The sequence below is a fragment of the Orcinus orca genome, chromosome 10 (assembly GCF_937001465.1).
Source record: "Orcinus orca chromosome 10, mOrcOrc1.1, whole genome shotgun sequence".
NCBI classification, from domain to species: domain Eukaryota; kingdom Metazoa; phylum Chordata; class Mammalia; order Artiodactyla; family Delphinidae; genus Orcinus; species Orcinus orca.
The window spans coordinates 100,988,788-101,007,861 of NC_064568.1; the positions used below are offsets into that span (position 1 = coordinate 100,988,788).

The 19,074-nt window shown below is 47.9% G+C and overlaps 1 protein-coding gene across 19 annotated transcripts in view; it reads right to left on the reverse strand.

Annotated features, from left to right (window-relative positions):
- RREB1 (ras responsive element binding protein 1) overlaps positions 1-19,074 on the reverse strand; it is a 180,139-nt gene that overhangs the window by 67,738 nt on the left and 93,327 nt on the right. For 15 of the 19 annotated variants that reach the window (XM_033408070.2, XM_033408066.2, XM_049693765.1 and 12 more), the window contains 3 exons: positions 5,230-5,347; positions 1,569-1,693; positions 750-962 (listed from right to left, as the gene is read on the reverse strand). In XM_033408070.2, the coding sequence (XP_033263961.1) occupies positions 750-920 (171 nt within the window). In that variant the 5' untranslated portion in view covers positions 921-962; positions 1,569-1,693; positions 5,230-5,347. Of the gene's footprint in view, positions 1-749; positions 963-1,568; positions 1,694-5,229; positions 5,348-14,886; positions 15,626-19,074 lie in introns of those variants that run through there. The other 4 variants (XM_049693770.1, XM_049693769.1, XM_033408067.2 and 1 more) reach the window with 3 other exon arrangements.

Consider the following 19,074-nt stretch of genomic DNA (forward strand, 5'->3'; position numbering starts at 1 on the left):
AGCCAAACATGGAACGTTCACATCACGTGGACGCAGAGTGGAAAGGGGAATGGCTCACCTCAGTCCTTGAGCTTCACGCACCGTCGAGCATGCTGCTGCAGGACAGCAACACCTTCTCAAGTGCCCCGTTTGTACATTAATTAAAAGATTCATCTTATTTCCCAAGGGAGGAGACATGGCCTTTCATAACATCCCTGCCCTCCCATGTCCTTTTCTCCACCCCTCCTGATCTCTGAAAATTCAAGAGGAATAAATGGCATCTTGAGTGGAATTCTCGGGAGCCCCATTGTGTGCTTTGTCAAGGATGGAAGCTGAAGAGCAGCTCCAGCACAGCCAGGACTCATCACTACCTAATCTGGAGACACTTAAAAAAAAATCAAGGAGGTGGCATCAGAAACCCAATTAACCAGCTGCTTGAACGAGGAAACAAATCATGCCACAGGAGAGGAATAAGCCGAGTTCTCTGCCTCGCCTGTCCCGTGGAGAAAGCTCGCATTCAAATCAAATCACACGGCAGAGAATAAGGGCGCTTTCACCAATACTGACACCACAGCATGGAAAATTTTCTCTACAAAGGGAAACTGACATAAACTATGAGAAGTTAGCTCTTGAAAAGGGATTATGGCCTCTGGGTACATCCATTCAGTTCTGACCACATCTGAGTTTCTGGCTTAGGAAGCTGGGGCTCAAGGGGACATCCTTCTCCCAACACTCTCATGGATGCCACAGCCGGGCACACTAACGCTTACCTGGTTCCTTCGGCCAATACGATTTGGTCCCGGAGGCTTCGTGGGGGACCTGATGCTCTGGGGGCTCCCACCATTCTCGGCAACCTTCCCTACGCTCATTACCGCTGACATCATGGTGTTGATGGAAGACAAATCTGAACCTTCCAAGCCAACGGGCGAACTTGACATCATTGGGACAAAGGTTTAAGCTTCTAGGAAGCCTCGGCCACAGAACTGAAAATCAGAAATTGCTGATGTGATCAATGGGAAGTTTAGGCTTCTGTCACAACCAGGTGGCAGTGGCCATGGCTGCCACCACTGCAGTCGGGTTAAAACCCCTTCTTCAATTCAAGCTGACACTCATATAACTCCTATGACTTAAGCTTTCATCTAAACCAAGTGCTGTCATACCAAACCGATAACCTTGCTTCCTTTCTGAGCATGTGCCACCGACGAAGCTGCCCGAGGCAGGTCTTTCTGCCTTTCCTAAGCTTTCAATAGGGAGAGTGGGAAAGGCTACAACAATTAGGAAGCCGAGGAGCTGCCATCTGGCCAGCACCCACCTAACAGCCTAACTCACTTACTGCTATGTGCATGTTCTAGACCTAACAACTAAGGATGAGAAACCTCAGCTTTCACTTAAACTCCAGGCTACAATACCGTGATTTTAATGGGGAGCCCGAACTGTTAAGACAACTGAGAAGCCAACGCTATCACCCAACACTATAACCAAATTTCAAATCAGCATAAAAAAGACAGTTTCTTAAAACATGCAAGTACATAATATAGCTGTACCCCAGAAAATGGACAGAAGAAAACCCAGCCCCCACTGCCAATCACCTCCATTTTCTGCCCCAACTGATATACTGTGAGACCTTCCCCTGCTGTAGCAATCGCCCACGTGGAGGAGGAAATGAGGTTGGGTTCACTTCTTTTTTTTTCTTCTCTGGTATCACTCGCTGACACTGGAAGGGAAGCAAAGGCAAAAAGGTTCAGTGAAGAAAAAACAGAAACCATTTGTTTACTCTAATCTCAGACCACTATATTCTCAAGACTACAGGGAACAGTGTGAGAGGAGGCGGCTAACTCTTCTTTTTCTTCCAAAACCACGTTCTGTGGTTGTTCTTCACCCTTAACTGATGTGCCCTACAGTGCTGTCACCCTCACTCCCAACAGCCAAAACGATTCTGTGGTATTTTATTTTCTGAAGCTCATATTTATATCCATACAGCAAACTTTCTGTCATACTCTACTCCTGTCTCCCACAAGGACTCTCAAGACTCCCACTTGACCAGTTCCCGCCTCCCCCTAAAACTGACCAAAGATAAGGCAGTAAAGGAGTCAGAGTCTGAAGGCTAAAACCTCTAAAGGCTCAGAGTCTAGGAGAGACTAGGTCAGACCTTAAAGAAACTTGGTAATACAAATAGGTTGACTAAAGGGAAAACTACAGCCCACGTACACATCAAACTTTACTTCTCCAGGCCTTTTCTAGTTATGCTTCTTCCATAGAAGTACTATGGCTACAGGTACGGCCAGAAGTAAGTCTCCAGGTCAACTGTTTCCCTTATTTTATCTGGGAAGATATTCTCTAGCCACACATCCTGTTATGCTCCAGTGTGCATTAAATTCTTCAAGTCCACAGCTGCCTCAGAGATCAAGCTAATTATCTCAGGAGCAAAGTGAATACTTAGGAACAACACCAGAAAGAATGGGATGTCTTGCGGTTCCTCCTCCACCTCTAGGAGAAGTGACCTAGGATGTGACAAACGGTAACACCCAGAGCAGCTGCAAACGTGTCCAGCAGCAGAGCAGGAAAGCCTGGGGACATAACTTTATTAAGTGATGCTGCCATCAGCTGAGAAGTCCCGAGCTAAAACCTTACCCAAGAGCCAAAGAGAAGCTCAGGAACAGTACTTTCCTTGTCAAAAGACAAAATGTGCCTTCCTTTTAGTAGACATTTTGAAGATATGACTCTAATACTTTTCCAAATGGTAAGTCAGAGGACTAACTACCAAACATACAACTTAAGACCACTGATCCAGCCTCACCCCTCACATCTTTCCCATTAAAAGAGGAAATCTTGGGGCTTCCCTGGTGGTGCAGTGGTTGAGAGTCCACCTGCCGATGCAGGGGACACGGGTTTGTGCCCCGGTCCGGGAGGATCCCACGTGCCGCGGAGCGGCTGGGCCCGTGAGCCTGCGTGTCCGGAGCCTGTGCTCCGCAACGGGAGAGGCCACAGCAGTTAGAGGCCCCCGCGTACCGCAAAAAAAAAAAAAAAAAAAAAAGAGGAAACCTTGAGCCGGCAAGCCGCCTGCCGCAACTAAGACCTGGTACAACCAAATAAATAATAAATTATAAATAAATAAATAAAAATACACATTAAATTAAAAAAAAAATAAAGAGGAAACCTTGGTCCAAAATTAAAACAAACAAGAAAACAACAAACCCCAAAGCTGTTGTCTTTCCATGAAGTTTCCTCCATATATGGAAGACCATTTAAACTTATTAAAAACTGTACTTTAAAACTTCCAATTTTGACTGTCTTTCAAAGTTTATTTGGGAGATTCCTCTCTAGGAAGAAACATTCAACACGAGTACACACATACGGAAGTATACACATACCTCATTTTCTTTCTTAAAGGATTTCTAACAAAAGTATCATCAGTTCCCCAGAATTGCTGTCATCAATCAGTATATGATTAGTTCCTTGATTCAAGTAAGGGGACACCTTCTATACCAAAACCATCTCATTCTTTTAAATATACATCCCCCATAGTTTTAATGTACATCAAATTATAAAATAAATGACTAGAAATCTTTATTGTAATTACATTATGTCAGTAAAAATAAAGTTAACCTTTCCACCAATTTATAGTGGGAGTTTAGATGATCTTGCTTTTGCCCTATTACTATACTTAGAGAAGAAAAGTGTGGTACAGTTTTTCAGACTAGGAATTGATTAGAGAAAACACCTTTTAGATAAATATAAAATTATAAGTTATAGAAAACATATTCTAATTCTTTCACTGAGTAGGGAAAGAAAATGGAAAAAAGGGAAATAGTCAATATGAAAATTAACAAAAAATATATTCATCAAAAAGAGCCAAAGTACCAGTAAGAATTTTTGTCACAATCATTATAACATCAAAGATACATTCTTGCAAACTACCTAAATGTCCTAAATATAGAAAACCCAGCAATAGTCACAACAGTTAACCAACCTAAGGGCTGAAAGTTGCAGGGGCTTATATCCCAACTGGAAAAGGAGAAAAGTCATGCAAACTTGCTATTTCCCATTTTGTCTGGACAGGAAGACATTTGCTAAATTTATTTCCCCTTTGGGATAAAGTGTGAAGTGTGACACTACCCACTGAGGACACCAAGATCACCTACATTCACTTCCTTTTCCTTGTTTAAATGTAAGTAAACAGTAACATTTTTTTAAAAATACAGACTCTTCTCATCTTTGATCAGAAAGAGCAATTAACAAAATGAAACTCCCAGTTACACTGTCTGACAAGAAGAACAGTCACTGGACTCGTCCCTGAAAAGCTGTTTCAGAAGCAAAACCCAAACCAGCCTCTCAGACCTGTTCGAAGATTTTCCTCCAGTTTGCGCTTGTGTGTTATGCGTGAGCTCTCCTTTAGGGAGGATGGAGCAGGAAGAAGGGCAGGGACCTGGTTGTAAAACAATGCAGCCCATTGTTCCCGGTCAGAAAACACAAATCCACTTTAACATTAAGGTGCATTTATGCACTAATTTAACCAGAAGCCAGCAGCCAGAATTAGTCAATTCTACCTACCCCACGCCCGACCGTGGACCACACTAGAGCAGTAATCCAAACTGACCAACCTAAACCTTCTGATACTCAATCTCAGGGGGTGAAAGATAGGTTTAACAGTTTAAGGTCCATTTACAAAGCACACTTTCTTTATAAATACTTATAGTCCGTATATTTTCATTCTCTCCTCTGCTCCCTGATACCATCCTACACATCAGCTCCATCACTGCAAATTAAAAAATAATAATAATAACCATAATAAACAAAATAAAAATCACTGGCCCCATTCTAGTACAATCTCCTCCAGCTGCAACCAGAGAGGAGTGGGAACCCAGATGAGGCCCCCAAATCACAGACATGAAAGGAAATCGTCATCTCTATTGACATGGCCAAGTGGACTGGCCTTGTGTTCCAGTTCTGAACACAAAGAGTTCAAATCTGCGAGTGGGAAGGAAGAAGCAGGGAACGGGGGTGCCTGCAGCGTTGCTTCCTGTGAGCCAGGTCCTCGGCACGCTTTCTGGGACTTCTCATCCCACACCCCCGGCTCTTAGGTGCGGAATAACTAGCAGTTCACAGTGAGAGCTTCACCTTGGTTTTGTACCAAAACCTCAGGAGGACCCCAAGCAGAGGGTGGACCGCTCAACGGGGACATGGGGAGGGGAGGGAAGACAACATTCAAAGTTACTGTGACTCAAGGAGTGTCAATAAAGTTTAACTGACCTGTTTATCTTCGTCTTATCAAGCTGGCTCTCCTTACTGAGGAGCTGGCGCTGGCTGGGCCCAAGCGTGGGCAGGGTCACACCTCAAAGCCACCACCTCTGGAACAGATTGGAGCAACCTACAAAAACAAGAAAAGATGACATTAAGAGGGAGTCCAGACCAGACAGGATCCTGTCTCTGTATCATTTTCTCCACTTATACCACTGGGAGTCACAAATTAAGGACAACAGCATTTCCCATCCCCTGCCTGCACTTATAAGCAAGCTTCCAGCAACTAGGTCAATTACACCCGAGCAAGAGCAACTGGAATCGAGTGTGGCGTGGACGGAAGGAACCCCCAAAGCACATGCCCCAACAACATCGAGGGCGTCATCACGTTGCAAATGGCCTAGACCAATGGCTTCAAGCGAAGCTTTGAGCATCTGAATGGCATGCTGACAGCAGGTGCTGATGGACCGCCATTTTAAAAGGAAGAGAAGAAAAGACCACACTAAGTGCTATCAGAAACAGAAGGAGAAAAGAAGAGAGTTGAAAGTAAAACATATGGAACTAAACAGCCCCTTAAGTAAAGCAGTGACTATTATGCCTCTTCCTGAGTGGTGGGGAAAATGTCCACAACAGTTCAAATAGGACCAAAGGTGTATCTTTTCCTTTCTGTAGGGAAGATACAGAAAACTCCTCAAATTACACATGCCCTTTGAGAGTTTGAGAAAGTCTGCTCTGGGGTGCCAGGGGCCTCAAACCCCCGACCTGGGAGAAAGCTGTGTCTGGCCCTCTGCAAACTCAGAGAGACCTAGAACACAGCATTTCCCAGAACTACACGTCCAGAGAAGATGCAAGAAATGTTTAACAAAAACCTAGAAGATAAACAAAATTGATAAACCTTTAGCCAAACTCAACAAGAAAAAGAGGGACAGGATGCAAATCAATAAAATTAGAAATGAAAAAGGAGAAGTTACAACGGACACCGCAGAAATACAAAGCATTCTGAGACTACTACAAGCAACTCTATTCCAATAAAACGGACAACCTGGAAGAAATGGACAAGTTCTTAGAAAGGTATAACCTTCCAAGGCTGAACCAGGAAGAAATAGAAAATATGAACAGACCAATCACAAATAATGAAATTGAAACTGTGATTAAAAATCTTCCAACAGGGCTTTCCTGGTGGCCCAGTGGTTAAGAATCTGCCTGCCAAGGCAGGGGACACGGGTTTGAGCCCTGATCTGGGAAGATCCCACATGCTGCAGAGCAACTAAGCCTGTGCGCCACAACTACTGAGCCTGCGCTCTAGAGCCCGCGAGCCACAACTACTGAAGCCCGCGAGCCATAACTACTGAAGCCCACACGCCTAGAACCAATGCTCTGCAACAAGAGAAGCCACCGCAATGAGAAGGCCACGCACCCCAATGAAGAGTAGCCCCTGCTCACCGCAACTAGAGAAAGCCCGCGTGCAGCAACAAAGACCCAACGCAGCCAAAAATAAATCAGTAAAATAAATAAATTTATATTTAAAAAATCTTCCAACAAACAAAACTCCAGGACCAGATGGCTTCACAGGTGAATTCTATCAAACATTTAAAGAAGAGCTAACACCCATGCTTCCCAAACTCTTCCAAAAAATTGTGGAGGAAGGAATACTCCCAAACTCATTCTATAAGGCCAGCATTACCCTGATACAAAAACGAGACAAAGATACTACAAAAAAAGAAAATTACAGACCAATATCACTGATGAACATAGATGCAAAAATCCTCAACAAAACACTAGCAAACAGAATCCAACAACACATTAAAAGGATCATACACCATGATCAAGTGGGGTTTATCCCAGGGATGCAAGGATTCTTCAATATATGCAAATCAATCAATGTGATACACTAGATTAACAAATTGAAGAAGAAAAACCGTATGATCATCTCAATAGATGCAGAAAAGCTTTTGACAAAATTCAACACCCATGTATAACTGATTCACTTAGTTATAAAGCAGAAACTAACACACCATTGTAAAGCAATTATACTCCAATAAAGATGTAAAAAAAAAAAATTCAACACCCATTTATGATAAAAACTCTCCAAAAAGTGGGCATAGAGGGAAACTACCTCAACATAATAAAGGCCATATATGACAAACCCACAGCAAACATCATTCTCAATGGTGAAAAACTGAAAACATTTCCTCTAACATCAGGAAGAAGACAAGGATGTCCACTCTCACCACTATTATTCAACATAGTTTTGGAATTCCTAGCCACAGCAATCAGAGAAGAAAAAGAAATAAAAGGAATCCAAATTGGAAAAGAAGTAAAACTGTCACTGTTTGCAGATGACATGATACTATACATAGAGAATCCTAAAGATTCCACCAGAAAACTACCGGAGCTAATCAATGAATTTGGTGAAATTGCAGGATACAAAATTAATGCTCAGAAATCTCCTGCATTCCTATACACTAACAACGGAAGATTAGAAAGAGAAATTAAGGAAAGAATCCAATTCACCATTGCAACAAAAAGAATAAAATACCTAGGAATAAACCTACCTAAGGAGGTAAAAGACCTGTACTCAGAAAACTATAAGACACCATGAAAAAAATCAAAGATGACACAAACAGATGGAGAGATATACCATGTTCTTGGACTGGAAGAATCAATATTGTGAAGGTGACTATACTACCCAAAGCAATCTACAGATTCAATGCAATCCCTATCAAACTACCACTGGCATTTTTTACGGAACCAGAACAAAAACTCTTAAACTTTGTATGGAGACACAAAAGACCCCGAAGAGGGCTTCGCTGGTGGTGCAGTGGTTGAGAGTCCGCCTGCCAATGCAGGGGACACGGGTTCGTGTCCCGGTCCGGGAAGATCCCACATGCCGCGGAGCAGCTAGGCCCGTGAGCCATGGCCGCTGAGCCTGCGCATCCGGAGCCTGTGCTCCTCAACGAGAGAGGCCACAACAGTGAGAGGCCCGCATATCGCAAAAAAAAAAAAAAAAAAAAAAAAAGATCCCGAAGAGCCAAAGCAGTCGTGAGGGAAAAAAATGGAGCTGGAGGAATCAGACTCCCTGACTTCAGACTATACCACAAAGCTACAGTAATCAAGACATTATGATACTGGCACAAAAACAGAAATATAGATCAATGGAACAGGCTAGAAAGCCCAGAGATAAACCCACGGACCTATGGTCAACTAACCTATGACAATGGAGGCAAGGATATACAATGGAAAAAAGACAGTCTCTTCAACAAGTGGTGCTGGGAAAAACTGGACAGCTACATGTAAAAGAATGAAATTAGAACACTCCCTAACACCACACACAAAAATAAACTCAAAATGGATTAGAGACCTAAATGTAAGACCGGACACTATAAAACTCTTAGAGGAAAACATAGGAAGAACACTCTTTGACATAAATAACAGCAAGATCTTTTTTGATCCCCCTCCCAGAGTAATGAAAATAAAAACAAAAATAAACAAATGGGACCTAATGAAACTTAAAAGCTTTTGCAAAGCAAAGGAAACTACAAACAGGACGAAAAGACAACCCTCAGAATGGGACAGAATATCTGCAAACAAATCAACGGACAAAGGATTAATCTCCAAAATATATAAACAGCTCATGCAGCTAATATTAAACAAACAAACAACCCAATCAAAAAATGGGCAGAAGACCTAAACAGACATTTCTCCAAAGAAGACATACAGATGGCCAAGAAGCACATGAAAAGCACTGTTCAACATCACTAATTATTAGAGAAATGCAAATCAAAACTACAATGAGGTATCACCTCACACCAATGAGAATGGGCATCATAAGAAAATCTACAAACAACAAATGCTGGAGAGGGTGTGGAGAAAAGGGAACCCTCTTGCACTGTTGGTGGGAATGTAAATTGATACAGCCACTATGGAGAACAGTATGGAGGTTCCTTAAAAAACTAAAATAGAACTACCACACGACCCAGCAATCCCACTACCAGGCATATACCCTGAGAAAACCTTAATTCAAAAAAGAGTCATGTAGGGCTTCCCTGGTGGCACAGTGGTTGAGAGTCTGCCTGCCGATGCAGGGGATGCAGGTTTGTGCCCCTGGTCCGGGAAGATCCCACATGCCGCAGAGCGGCTGGGCCTGTGAGCCATGGCTGCTGAGCCTGCGCGTCCGGAGCCTGTGCTCCGCAACGGGAGAGGCCACAACAGTGAGAGGCCCGTGTACCGCAAAAAAAAAAAAAAAAAAGAGTCATGTACCATAATGTTCACTGCAGCTCTATTTACAATAGCCAGGACGTGGAAGCAACCTAAGTGTCCATCGACAGATGAATGGATAAAGAAGATGTGGCACATATATACAATGGAATATTACTCAGCCATAAAAAGAAACGAAATTGAGTTATTTGTAGTGAGGTGGGTGGACCTGGAGTCTGTCATACAGAGTGAAGTAAGTCAGAAAGAGAAAAACAAATATCGTATATTAACGCATATACGTGGAACCTAGAAAAATGGTACAGATGAACCGGTTTTCAGGGCAGAAATAGAGACACAGATGTAGAGAACAAACGTATGGACACCAAGGTGGGGAAAGTGGTGGGGGGGAGGGGTGGTGGTGGTGGGATGAGTTGGGAGATTGTGATTGACATATATACACTAATATGCATAAAATAGGGGCTTCCCTGGTGGCACAGTGGTTGAGAGTCCGCCTGCTGATGCAGGGGACACAGGTTCGTGCCCCGGTCTGGGAAGATCCTACACGCCGCGGAGCAGCTAGACCCGTGAGCCATGGCCGTTGAGCCTGCGCATCCAGAGCCTGTGCTCCGCAACAGGAGAGGCCACAACAGTGAGAGGCCCACGTACCGCCAAAAAAAAAAAAAAAAAAAAAAAAAAAAATGCATAAAATAGATAACTAATAAGAACCTGCTATATAAAAAAATAAATAAAATAAAATTCAAAAATTCACAACTACACCTCCAGCCCATTCTGTCTCTGAAACAGTCTCCAAAGAGTGCAAAACTGGAGAGAGTAAAGAAGTAAAGTGACTGCCACACGGACAAAAACTTGTCCCTTTTGGAGTGTCTGCAGAAAAGCTGCCCAATACGCCACACGCCCACTTATCATCCTGAATCTTACTTTGTCCACACAGTTGCTGAGCACCTAAGGCGGGCAAGCTCCTCCCGAACGGGTCTGCTGGGGGTGAGAAAGCTCCACCAGCCCTTCCTGTCAGAAACAGCTCCTCAGTGATTTCTGACACCACAACAGCTTCTCTCTCTTCACACCTCACTGCTTCAGTTCTCCTGCCTTTTCTTTGTGTCTTTCTCTTCTGAAAAGTTCTTTGGATTTTGAATAAAGTATCAAGAAGCAAGGAATAACTCACAGGGACAGCCCCAGAAAGGCCAGAGACACCACCACCACCCCCCGCCTTTAACTTGGAGGAACCCTTATTACTACCCCAGCAATTCCCGCTGTTTCTTGTGGGCAAGACCCTCCTCGAGGATCTGATGAAAATTATGGACCCTCCCACAGATAAAAGGACATACTACACCCAACATTTTCCTTCAGTATCAAGGGGGTCAGGGGCCCCAGAAACTCATCCGGGATAAGTAGGATAAGAATCCCGGTTTTACTTGATATATAACCCACCTTCCTTGAAACTGTGAATCAAGACCATTTTACTAAAATTCCCATGAGGTTTCAGAAATGCACAAAGAAAACATCCTTTCAGATCATCCCCACCCATCTAAATTTAAAGATGCGTAAGGTGAAATTATATACTGTTTGGAAAAAAAAAAAAGCAAACAAAGTTTCCCTATGTTGGGCTTCCCTGGTGGCGCGGTGGTTGAGAGCCTGCCTGCCGATGCAGGGGACACCGGTTCGTGCCCTGGTCCGGGAGGATCCCACATGCCGCAGAGCGGCTGAGCCCGTGAGCCATGGCCGCTGAGCCTGTGCGTCCGGAGCCTGTGCTCCGCAACGGGAGAGACCACAACAGTGAGAGGCCCACATAACGCAAAAAAAAAAAAAAACCACAGAGAGACGTGTCTCTGGAATTAAAAATTTCCAGAATATAACTAAGACTCTCATTGAAATATGGACCCACTCCCTCCCCTCACTTAAAAAAGATACTTTAAAAAGTCCACCAAGTAACTTCCTCAATCCACAAGGGGAAGCAAGGAGAGGAGAGGGCCAACCTGACAGACTTGACCCTGAAACTCCCATCCTCTGATCTTGGATGTAAATGATCTGAATATCAAGAATGTCTTTCGATTAAGCTGAGTAACAAGAGTCACTACCCTGTTTGTTTTGGGTTCCACCAGGCCTGAGGGATTCACACAACTCCAAGAGTGGAAAAGTACAGGACGGTTCTTGGAAGAAAGTTCAAGATACCCCTTAGCTCTATCACCACCACCTCAAAAAAAGAAAAAAGAGAAGAGAAGAGAAGAGAAGAGAAGAGAAAAGGACCCATGAGGAGAGGCTGTACCCTGGAGACAGAACCTCCAGGAAGCTGGAGGGGTGGGTCCCGGGCTCCTGAGGGAGGCTGCTGCATTTCTGGATTTGCATTCCCACACAGGCTTTGCCCAGATCTGATGGAAGCAGGATGGCCTGAAGAGGGCAGAGGTCCCTCTGTGAGGATGATGGGGAGGGCAGGCCAGCCCCAGCCCCAGAGGAGATAAGGGACAATGTTATGCGAAGCCAGAAAGAAAAGATTAAGGATCCTGTCTCCAGGTCAATGAGATAGCAAAGAAGAGATGAAAGATAAAAGGGAAGATGGTCTAGAAACAAAGCTTCCCAGCTTGTGAAAACCCGCAGGGTTCTTGAAGTGAAATCTAAAATCTGTCCTAAGGCCCCCAGGAAAAAGCTTGGATGCCTAGGATGACAGGAGAAGCCCACAAACCAGACAGTGGGGAGGTTTACAACACCGAACCAGGACAGAGGCGGTGCGGAGCCTACACAGATGTCCACAAATACTTGGGATGGTTGATCCCCTGATTGAAACAGCCGGTTTGGGCCAACCCAGGACCGGCTAACAGAGTGTGAGTGTGAGTTTAGAGGAGTTCAGATACTAAAATGGTCTGGGCTACTCGGGGGCTTAACAAGCAGCAAGGACAACTCTCTTAGGATGGGCTGACTGATGCAGGAAGTCCTGGCTAGGCTGGGGATGAAACCCAAGCCGGCTAGTGCGCACCATGGCCATGCCTGCAAAGCTCGGGGCAAAACCGTCTCCTCTAACCAGGACGGCCTCACGTGTGCTCTGAAGGCTGACAGCTGTGACTACGGCTCTGAGTTCCAGGAAGTTGATGTGTTTCTTGGCTGAGAGTTCAGTCTATGCCTTGGGTAGGGCGGCAACCCATGCACGGCCCCCTCCCCCTCGCTGGCACAGGCTTTGCTCAAAGGGAGCCTTGGAGTGTCACGTAGAGCATTTGAGCGGTACAGCGGGGCACCGTGAGCTGCTCCAGCCAGCCCTGGATCCTACCCGCAGGGGGAGCACGGATGCACCCCTCGGCACCGGCCACGTGCAAGACAGCAGAGCTGGGAGGTGCGTGGAGGGCAGCAATCCGGGGTCCCACGGCCACGTGTGTGGTCCCCGGGTGGTCTTCTGGGCTCTGCCTCCACAACATGCCCCCTCTGGATGGAGGACTTGCTGACCCACGTTCACAGTGCTCCGTGCTCTGGCCTCAGTTTTCCTCTGGCCTTCTCTCCCACCGGCCCTCACACTCTCTGTTCAGTTTCTTCCCCCAGAACATACACCTGCACCCCTCCCCTGATCCCATCCCTCAGGGGCCACTGTTCACATGAAGCCTCCCGGATTGCCACCAGTCGAAGGCTCTCTGTTCCAAACTCTACCTCTGCAACACTCGCACTGAAAGACTAGAATGAAGACTAATGATGAGAGTGGCTAACACTTTCTGAACACTGTCTGCCACAAGCTAAAGTGCATCATCTTACTCGATCCCTGTAACAACAACCCTGTGAGGGTCAGTCCCACTGCACAGCCCCCAAGACCACGGTGGGAGAGCAAAGCGAATCCAGATTCTAAACTCTGTTCAGTTTCTGTTGGACAACAACTCCTAGCGCGGGGCTTGAGAGAACAGACGCGCTCCCTGTCACATTCTCGGACTTCTAACGATGGTCTTCTGAGTCACCTCTGCCCCTCCAGTGCGCGGCTTCCCATTTCTGCCTGTTTCTAGGCAGGAAGAAGGTGCTCTCTGCTCCCACTTTCACCTCTGGCAGGAGAAGGACTGGACTCCCACCCCAGACTAACAAGTTCACTGCACGGAGTCTGCGTCCACGCACGGCCCCTGCTGAGAAAAGGGCTGGGGGTCCATGTTCTACACCCTGTGGTTCTCCAAGCAGGCAACTGGAAGGAAGCCACCAGGCTCCTGAAATCCCAAACATCCCAGTCCTGTGGGAGAGGCTGGATCCCACTGATCCACTGACAGGAGCTTGAGCTCAGAAGTGACCTGAGTCGTCCGGGGCCTTCCGCTTCCACAAGAATCGATTGCAGACTTGGAGTCCACGCTTTGGGGTCCTCTCCTGGGGTGTGGAGGAGACACGTGTGTAGGAAGTACTGGGGGGCAGGAGATGGGGAGCACAGATGGTGGAGAGTGAGTCGCAGAACTGCACAGATCAAAATTAAGCAAACAGGGGCTTCCCTGGTGGCGCAGTGGTTGGGAGTCCACCTGCCGATGCAGGGGACGCGGGTTTGTGCCCCGGTCCGGGAGGATCCCACGTGCTGCGGAGCGGCTGGGCCCGTGAGCCATGGCCACTGAGCCTGCGCGTCCGGAGCCTGTGCTCCGCAATAGGAGAGGCCACAGCGGTGAGAGGCCCGCATACGACCAAAAAAAAAAAATGAAGCAAACACCATGCGAAGGTTGGAGTCTTGCCTACAAGAAATGGGGGACAAAAAGGCCTCCGTGCTGGGGAGCCCCACAGGGCCCTGCTCAGCATCAGAAGGAAACCTTACAGTCTCATCTACTGTGAGAGGTTAACTACTACTGACCCTCGCTCCAGCATGGCCACCCAGAGTCGTCCCGTCCAGTGGCATCACAGACCTTGCTTTAGAAATGCAGTCTCAGCAAATGTGAGTCAGTCATGATGCTGCACACCTTAAACCGACACAGTGCTGTGCATCAATTATATCTCGATTAAACTGAGAGAAGGAAGAAATGCAGGTTCTCGGGCGCCACCCAGAACTGCTGCATCAGAAACTCCCCTGGGGGCGGGCCCTGGAGTCTGTTTGTTGACTCCCAGGGGATTAGATCCAGCTTTGAGGACCAGTGCTTTACACAGAATTCTGGAAGGAGGGTGACACAAAAGCAAGGATCTCCCTGAAAAACATTCCTTCTATGAGGATTTGGAAGAAGCCGCTGGCTTCTCATACCGCCAGGAGCAAAAATTGAGGCACTGGGGCAGAGACTCAGAGCCCAGTTCTAACTTTAGCTTTATTTACCACAAAGAAATTCAAGAGTTAAAACAGTAAGGGCGGAGGCAGAGGGATAAACCTATGTGGGGCTATTTTAGCTTCCTCTGTGGGACGTGAGCTTCAGACAGGGCAGGGCCAGCCTGCAGTGCACAGAAAGCAGAACCACTCAGCCTGGGCTCCCCCTCCAGGCAGCTCTGGACCCTCAAAGCCCCCTCTCCAGCATTCACCAAACTTGTGTCACTCACAGAAAAGCTCCTTCTGGGGTGCTGAGGGATGGTCTTCAAAGTTGAGGCCTTTGGCCGGGATCTCCGGTGGCCCTGGACACCCTCACGGTCCCCCCAGGCCACTCCCCTTCTCTGCTGCTCCTGGCAGTAAATGTGCTGCAGGGGCGGGAAGGCAACCCCAGAGCACCCCCAGCCTCAGAACTAGCTCACTGTCTACTGCGGTTTCTCTCTTAATGTGACCCACGGTGGGGGAGAAAAATGGAACGGAGACTGTTCCTACGGCCTAGAGCGGCTGCCCCTTCCTGCTCAGGCTTCAGGGGCCCCGGCGGGTACCAGGAATAACACAGGCTGCTGATGCTGCCTTTCAAAGGGAACGTCCAGTGTCTTCACGTAAAGGAACTCTCTAATATTCAGTAAAGTGTGTGGGGAAGGGGTGCCATCAGGGAGAGGGACAGTCTCTCTTTTAAAAATAAAAAGCACTTGGACGTTTTAATTGCTACATTACCTACAACTTCAGCAGGGAGGCGAGTGCCGACCGGGAAGACAGGGTTCTTGCTCACCAAGCCTATCTACGTGAGTCAGAGTAAATTCACTATTTAAAATAGGAACCGCTGGAAAGGTGGGGAGATTTCCTGGTACATAAGCTGGACGAAACCGTCCTGCGGTCCCCACTCTCCTTCCTGCATCCCTCTGTGAGGGCTCTTGGCTTCTCTGGAGGGAGGAAACGGGGCAAGGTCCCAATTACATGCCTTCCTGCAAAGAGCTGACTCCACCCCTGCAGCTCTGCCCCCCACCCCTATCTCATCGCCCCACCAGGAGCTCATCTCACTGCTGCCAGACTCGGAGCCACGGCTTCTGCAGCTGCCGCATGGCAACCATTTGTTCTCAGTGGCCTCTCTTCAGGGAGGGGCCTGGCGGCCCATGGGCGCAGCCCTGTCCCTCTCCCCAGGTGAGCCAATCTTTTCCCGGCCACCAGGATCTGGTATTTCATCACCTTCTTGCCCAACTTGGCAGACACCTGTATGGTTCTCTACTCTGCAAGGAAGCTGGTGAGAAAGGGGGTGCGGGAGCCCTCAGGCTGAGCAGAGGGGCACCCTCACCTACCCCCGGGGCAGGGCAGGGCCTTCACCTAAAGCAGGAGATGTCTCACAAGAGCACCCTGCGGGGGGGGGTGGGGGATAAGGGTTAGGGTCCCTGCCCCACCCTTAGATCTGCTCTGCTGGCTTATACGGAAGTGTGGGGAGAGGCCTCCACATCTTATCTTGGCTGAAGAATTTTTAAATAGAAAGGAAAGCTATTGCTAAAAGAGAAAACAGGATTTTAGTCAGGGTATGTCACAAGTCTAGTGTTTATCCATTTATGTGTCTTTCAGAGTATCCCTTCTCTAATAACTACGGGGTATTATCTATTGGGGCATAAACTCTGGGCCAGAAGATGTGTTAGGCACTTTACATATATTTACTCCTCCCCCAAATCGTATCAGGTAATGATTAGGTTATCTGCTGGCTATTACACAGCTCTGCAGGGGCAGAGCCAGGGTTCTAGCCCAGGTTGCCCGACTCCGAAATTCCTGCACTTTCTGATGCCACAAAAAGGATCATGGAAAAATCATTCAGAGAGGGGCGATTAGCAAGCTAGAGGACTGGGAAACCAAGCCGGGGGAAAACAAGAAATGGCTGAAGGAACTGTAGGCACCTGCAGGCCTGGTGCGTGGAAGAGAGGGCACATTCCCCCGTGTCCACCATGACGGGAACGGGGTTTGGGCAGGAGGCACAAAGAAACTGGTCTGGGGCCCCATAATTCTTTATACCAGAGCTGTGAACGACTAGAGCTGCCCACAGAAGGAATGCGGCCCCGTGAAGTAATGAACTCACTGTCTCTGGAAGTGTTCAAGCAGAGGGTGGATAACCACAACCTGGGCCTACAATGGGTGGGAGACCAAGTCAGACCAGTCTTCTGACTTCCAGATTCAGCACTTCTAAGAGGACAGCCCCTTTTTCATCCTACTGTAAGATTCAGAAGGATGCACCAGGAGAATACACCCCAGCAGCACAGCCTAAGGAGCACACGACGTGGAGTCTTCTGTCTTGGACTGGAAACTCAGCTTGCCACCAGTGGAGCGACTTAAGTCTCTGAGTCTCAGTTCCCTCATCCGGAAAATGAAGCTAGTAATACCAGCCCTCCATACTTTACAGTACAGAAATCAATCAAAGGAACATTAACTGAAACACTTTACAAACGGCACGGCACGCCCAGTGTGAGCTACTGATGCCACGCTATTCGCCTCCCGACGCTCCAGGTTAGCTGGGCCCTCGGCTGGCCCTCCCCCAACCCCTCCATCCGCCTCCGGCATCCCCTCTTGGACTGCCCTGCCTCATGGAGGGCAGGGCCCAGTTTGCTGATCTTAAAAAAAAATTCTGTTCCAGCCCCCAAGTTTAACAATGAAATATAAATATAATTTAGCTTATCACAAATGCAATCCCATCGACAATTAGGAGTAAAACAGCTGCTGCCAGCTCGCAGGGCTGCATGGCCAGCAGGAAATAAAACGCCTCCGGCTTCAGGTCACCGCTGAAACAAATCCTGGTCAGCCTCACATGTGCTTAATCAAGGAAGTCTGCACCGCGGGCTCCCACAGGACCCGAGGGCTCTTCCCCACCCTTTCCTGCATCTCTCCCCTCCCAGCTCTAGAACCCGAGCACAGTGCAGCTGACACCCCGCAAGCTGCCCCAGCCTCTCAGCAGCTGGACCCTAGTGATTGGGTTTGCTCTGGAAACTCCTCTGACGTGGGCCTCAGCGCCTGCAGTCACACTTACAGCTTGGGGAGGAAGCTGGGGTAAAGTTCAGTAGCAGTTTGCAGAGTTTTAGGCAATATCCTGCAACTCTTTCACAGGCCCTGAGGTCGTGGGGCTGTCTCTTCTCTCCAATAGGCTCGGTAAAGGGTCAGGCTGCAGAAACAGGATTCTCTACTTTTCCCTTGAGGAGGGGCTGGATGCCAGCTGAGCACCCCCAGGACAGGTGGTTACCCGAGCATCTGGGCTGCACATTCCCAGAATTCAGGGCGGGTTCAGCACGACACCCCTTATAAAACCAAGATGACTCTGTGGAAGATAAAAGTGTTGTTGGAAATGCTTCTAGCTCAGTGGAAGGAGGAGATCACATCTTTCCTCACCCAGCGCATCAGAAAGGCAGTCAGCTGGGGTCAAAATTTCACAGTGGGTGAGCAGACATTACAAACTGTCAGCTGAGAATGACTCTGAGTGTGCTGGGCCCAACGACCACGGGCTCCAAGGGCTGCCCGCTATGCCTCCTAACGGGTGACCATTTTCCCCTCTATTTTGCCTCTAAGAAAATTATTCACCACTCTATCTATGAAGAAAAACAAATACTCTGAGATACAAGACGTTGATAAGTGTTTATCACAAGCCAACCAACCAAAAACATTAGCAAGCAAATAGTGTTTCTTAAAGCAAACTGAGCACAGGCCCAAAGCTGCTACGGGCAGGATGGGGCACTGGGAGGGAAGAGGGGCGCGTGCGGCCGAGGTCCCCCTCCCCGAGCTCTAAAGAGCTGCCGGGCAGAGGCACCTGGGGAGGAAGGCAGTAGTGGACCAGCCAGTCCTGGAGGAAGCCTGGGCTCTGTTTCTCCCCAACAGCCAGGAGGGTGTGGGGTGTCTCGCTGAACCAAGGGCCGAAGCCCGGCGGGTCTGAAACAAGTACACTGTGCCCAAAGCACGTCTGCTGTCCGCATCTGCCTGAGCTCACGCGGCGGCCCTGACCAGGCCCAGGCTCTTCAAGGTGGGGTCCCGTTTTACAATCCCCACCCTGAGAAAGCGATTACCCCTTCACAAGCCATTAAACTCACCCTAAAGTGACAAAGAACAGGAAGGAAATTCCAAAAGGGGAGATCCGCACCAGTCGGACAGATCCCCTCCCTTAGGCTCTCAGGCCCAAGCGAGAACCCAGCCAGCGGAGGAGGGAACCTGAGAGGAGAGCACACGCCACTGAGAAATCAAGGAAACTGAGCCGGCCTCCTGCGCTCCCCACTGGCTAGGCCAGCCTGACACTTCCTCCCGGTCCCCAGGGTCACACACCTCCACAGGGAAACCTCTGGGGCACGAAGATCTGGAAACCCAAGCTAATGCCCATTTAACTTAAGCTGACATTACACTACCAACATTACAGACATTCCTAGTCACGTGGACCGCTG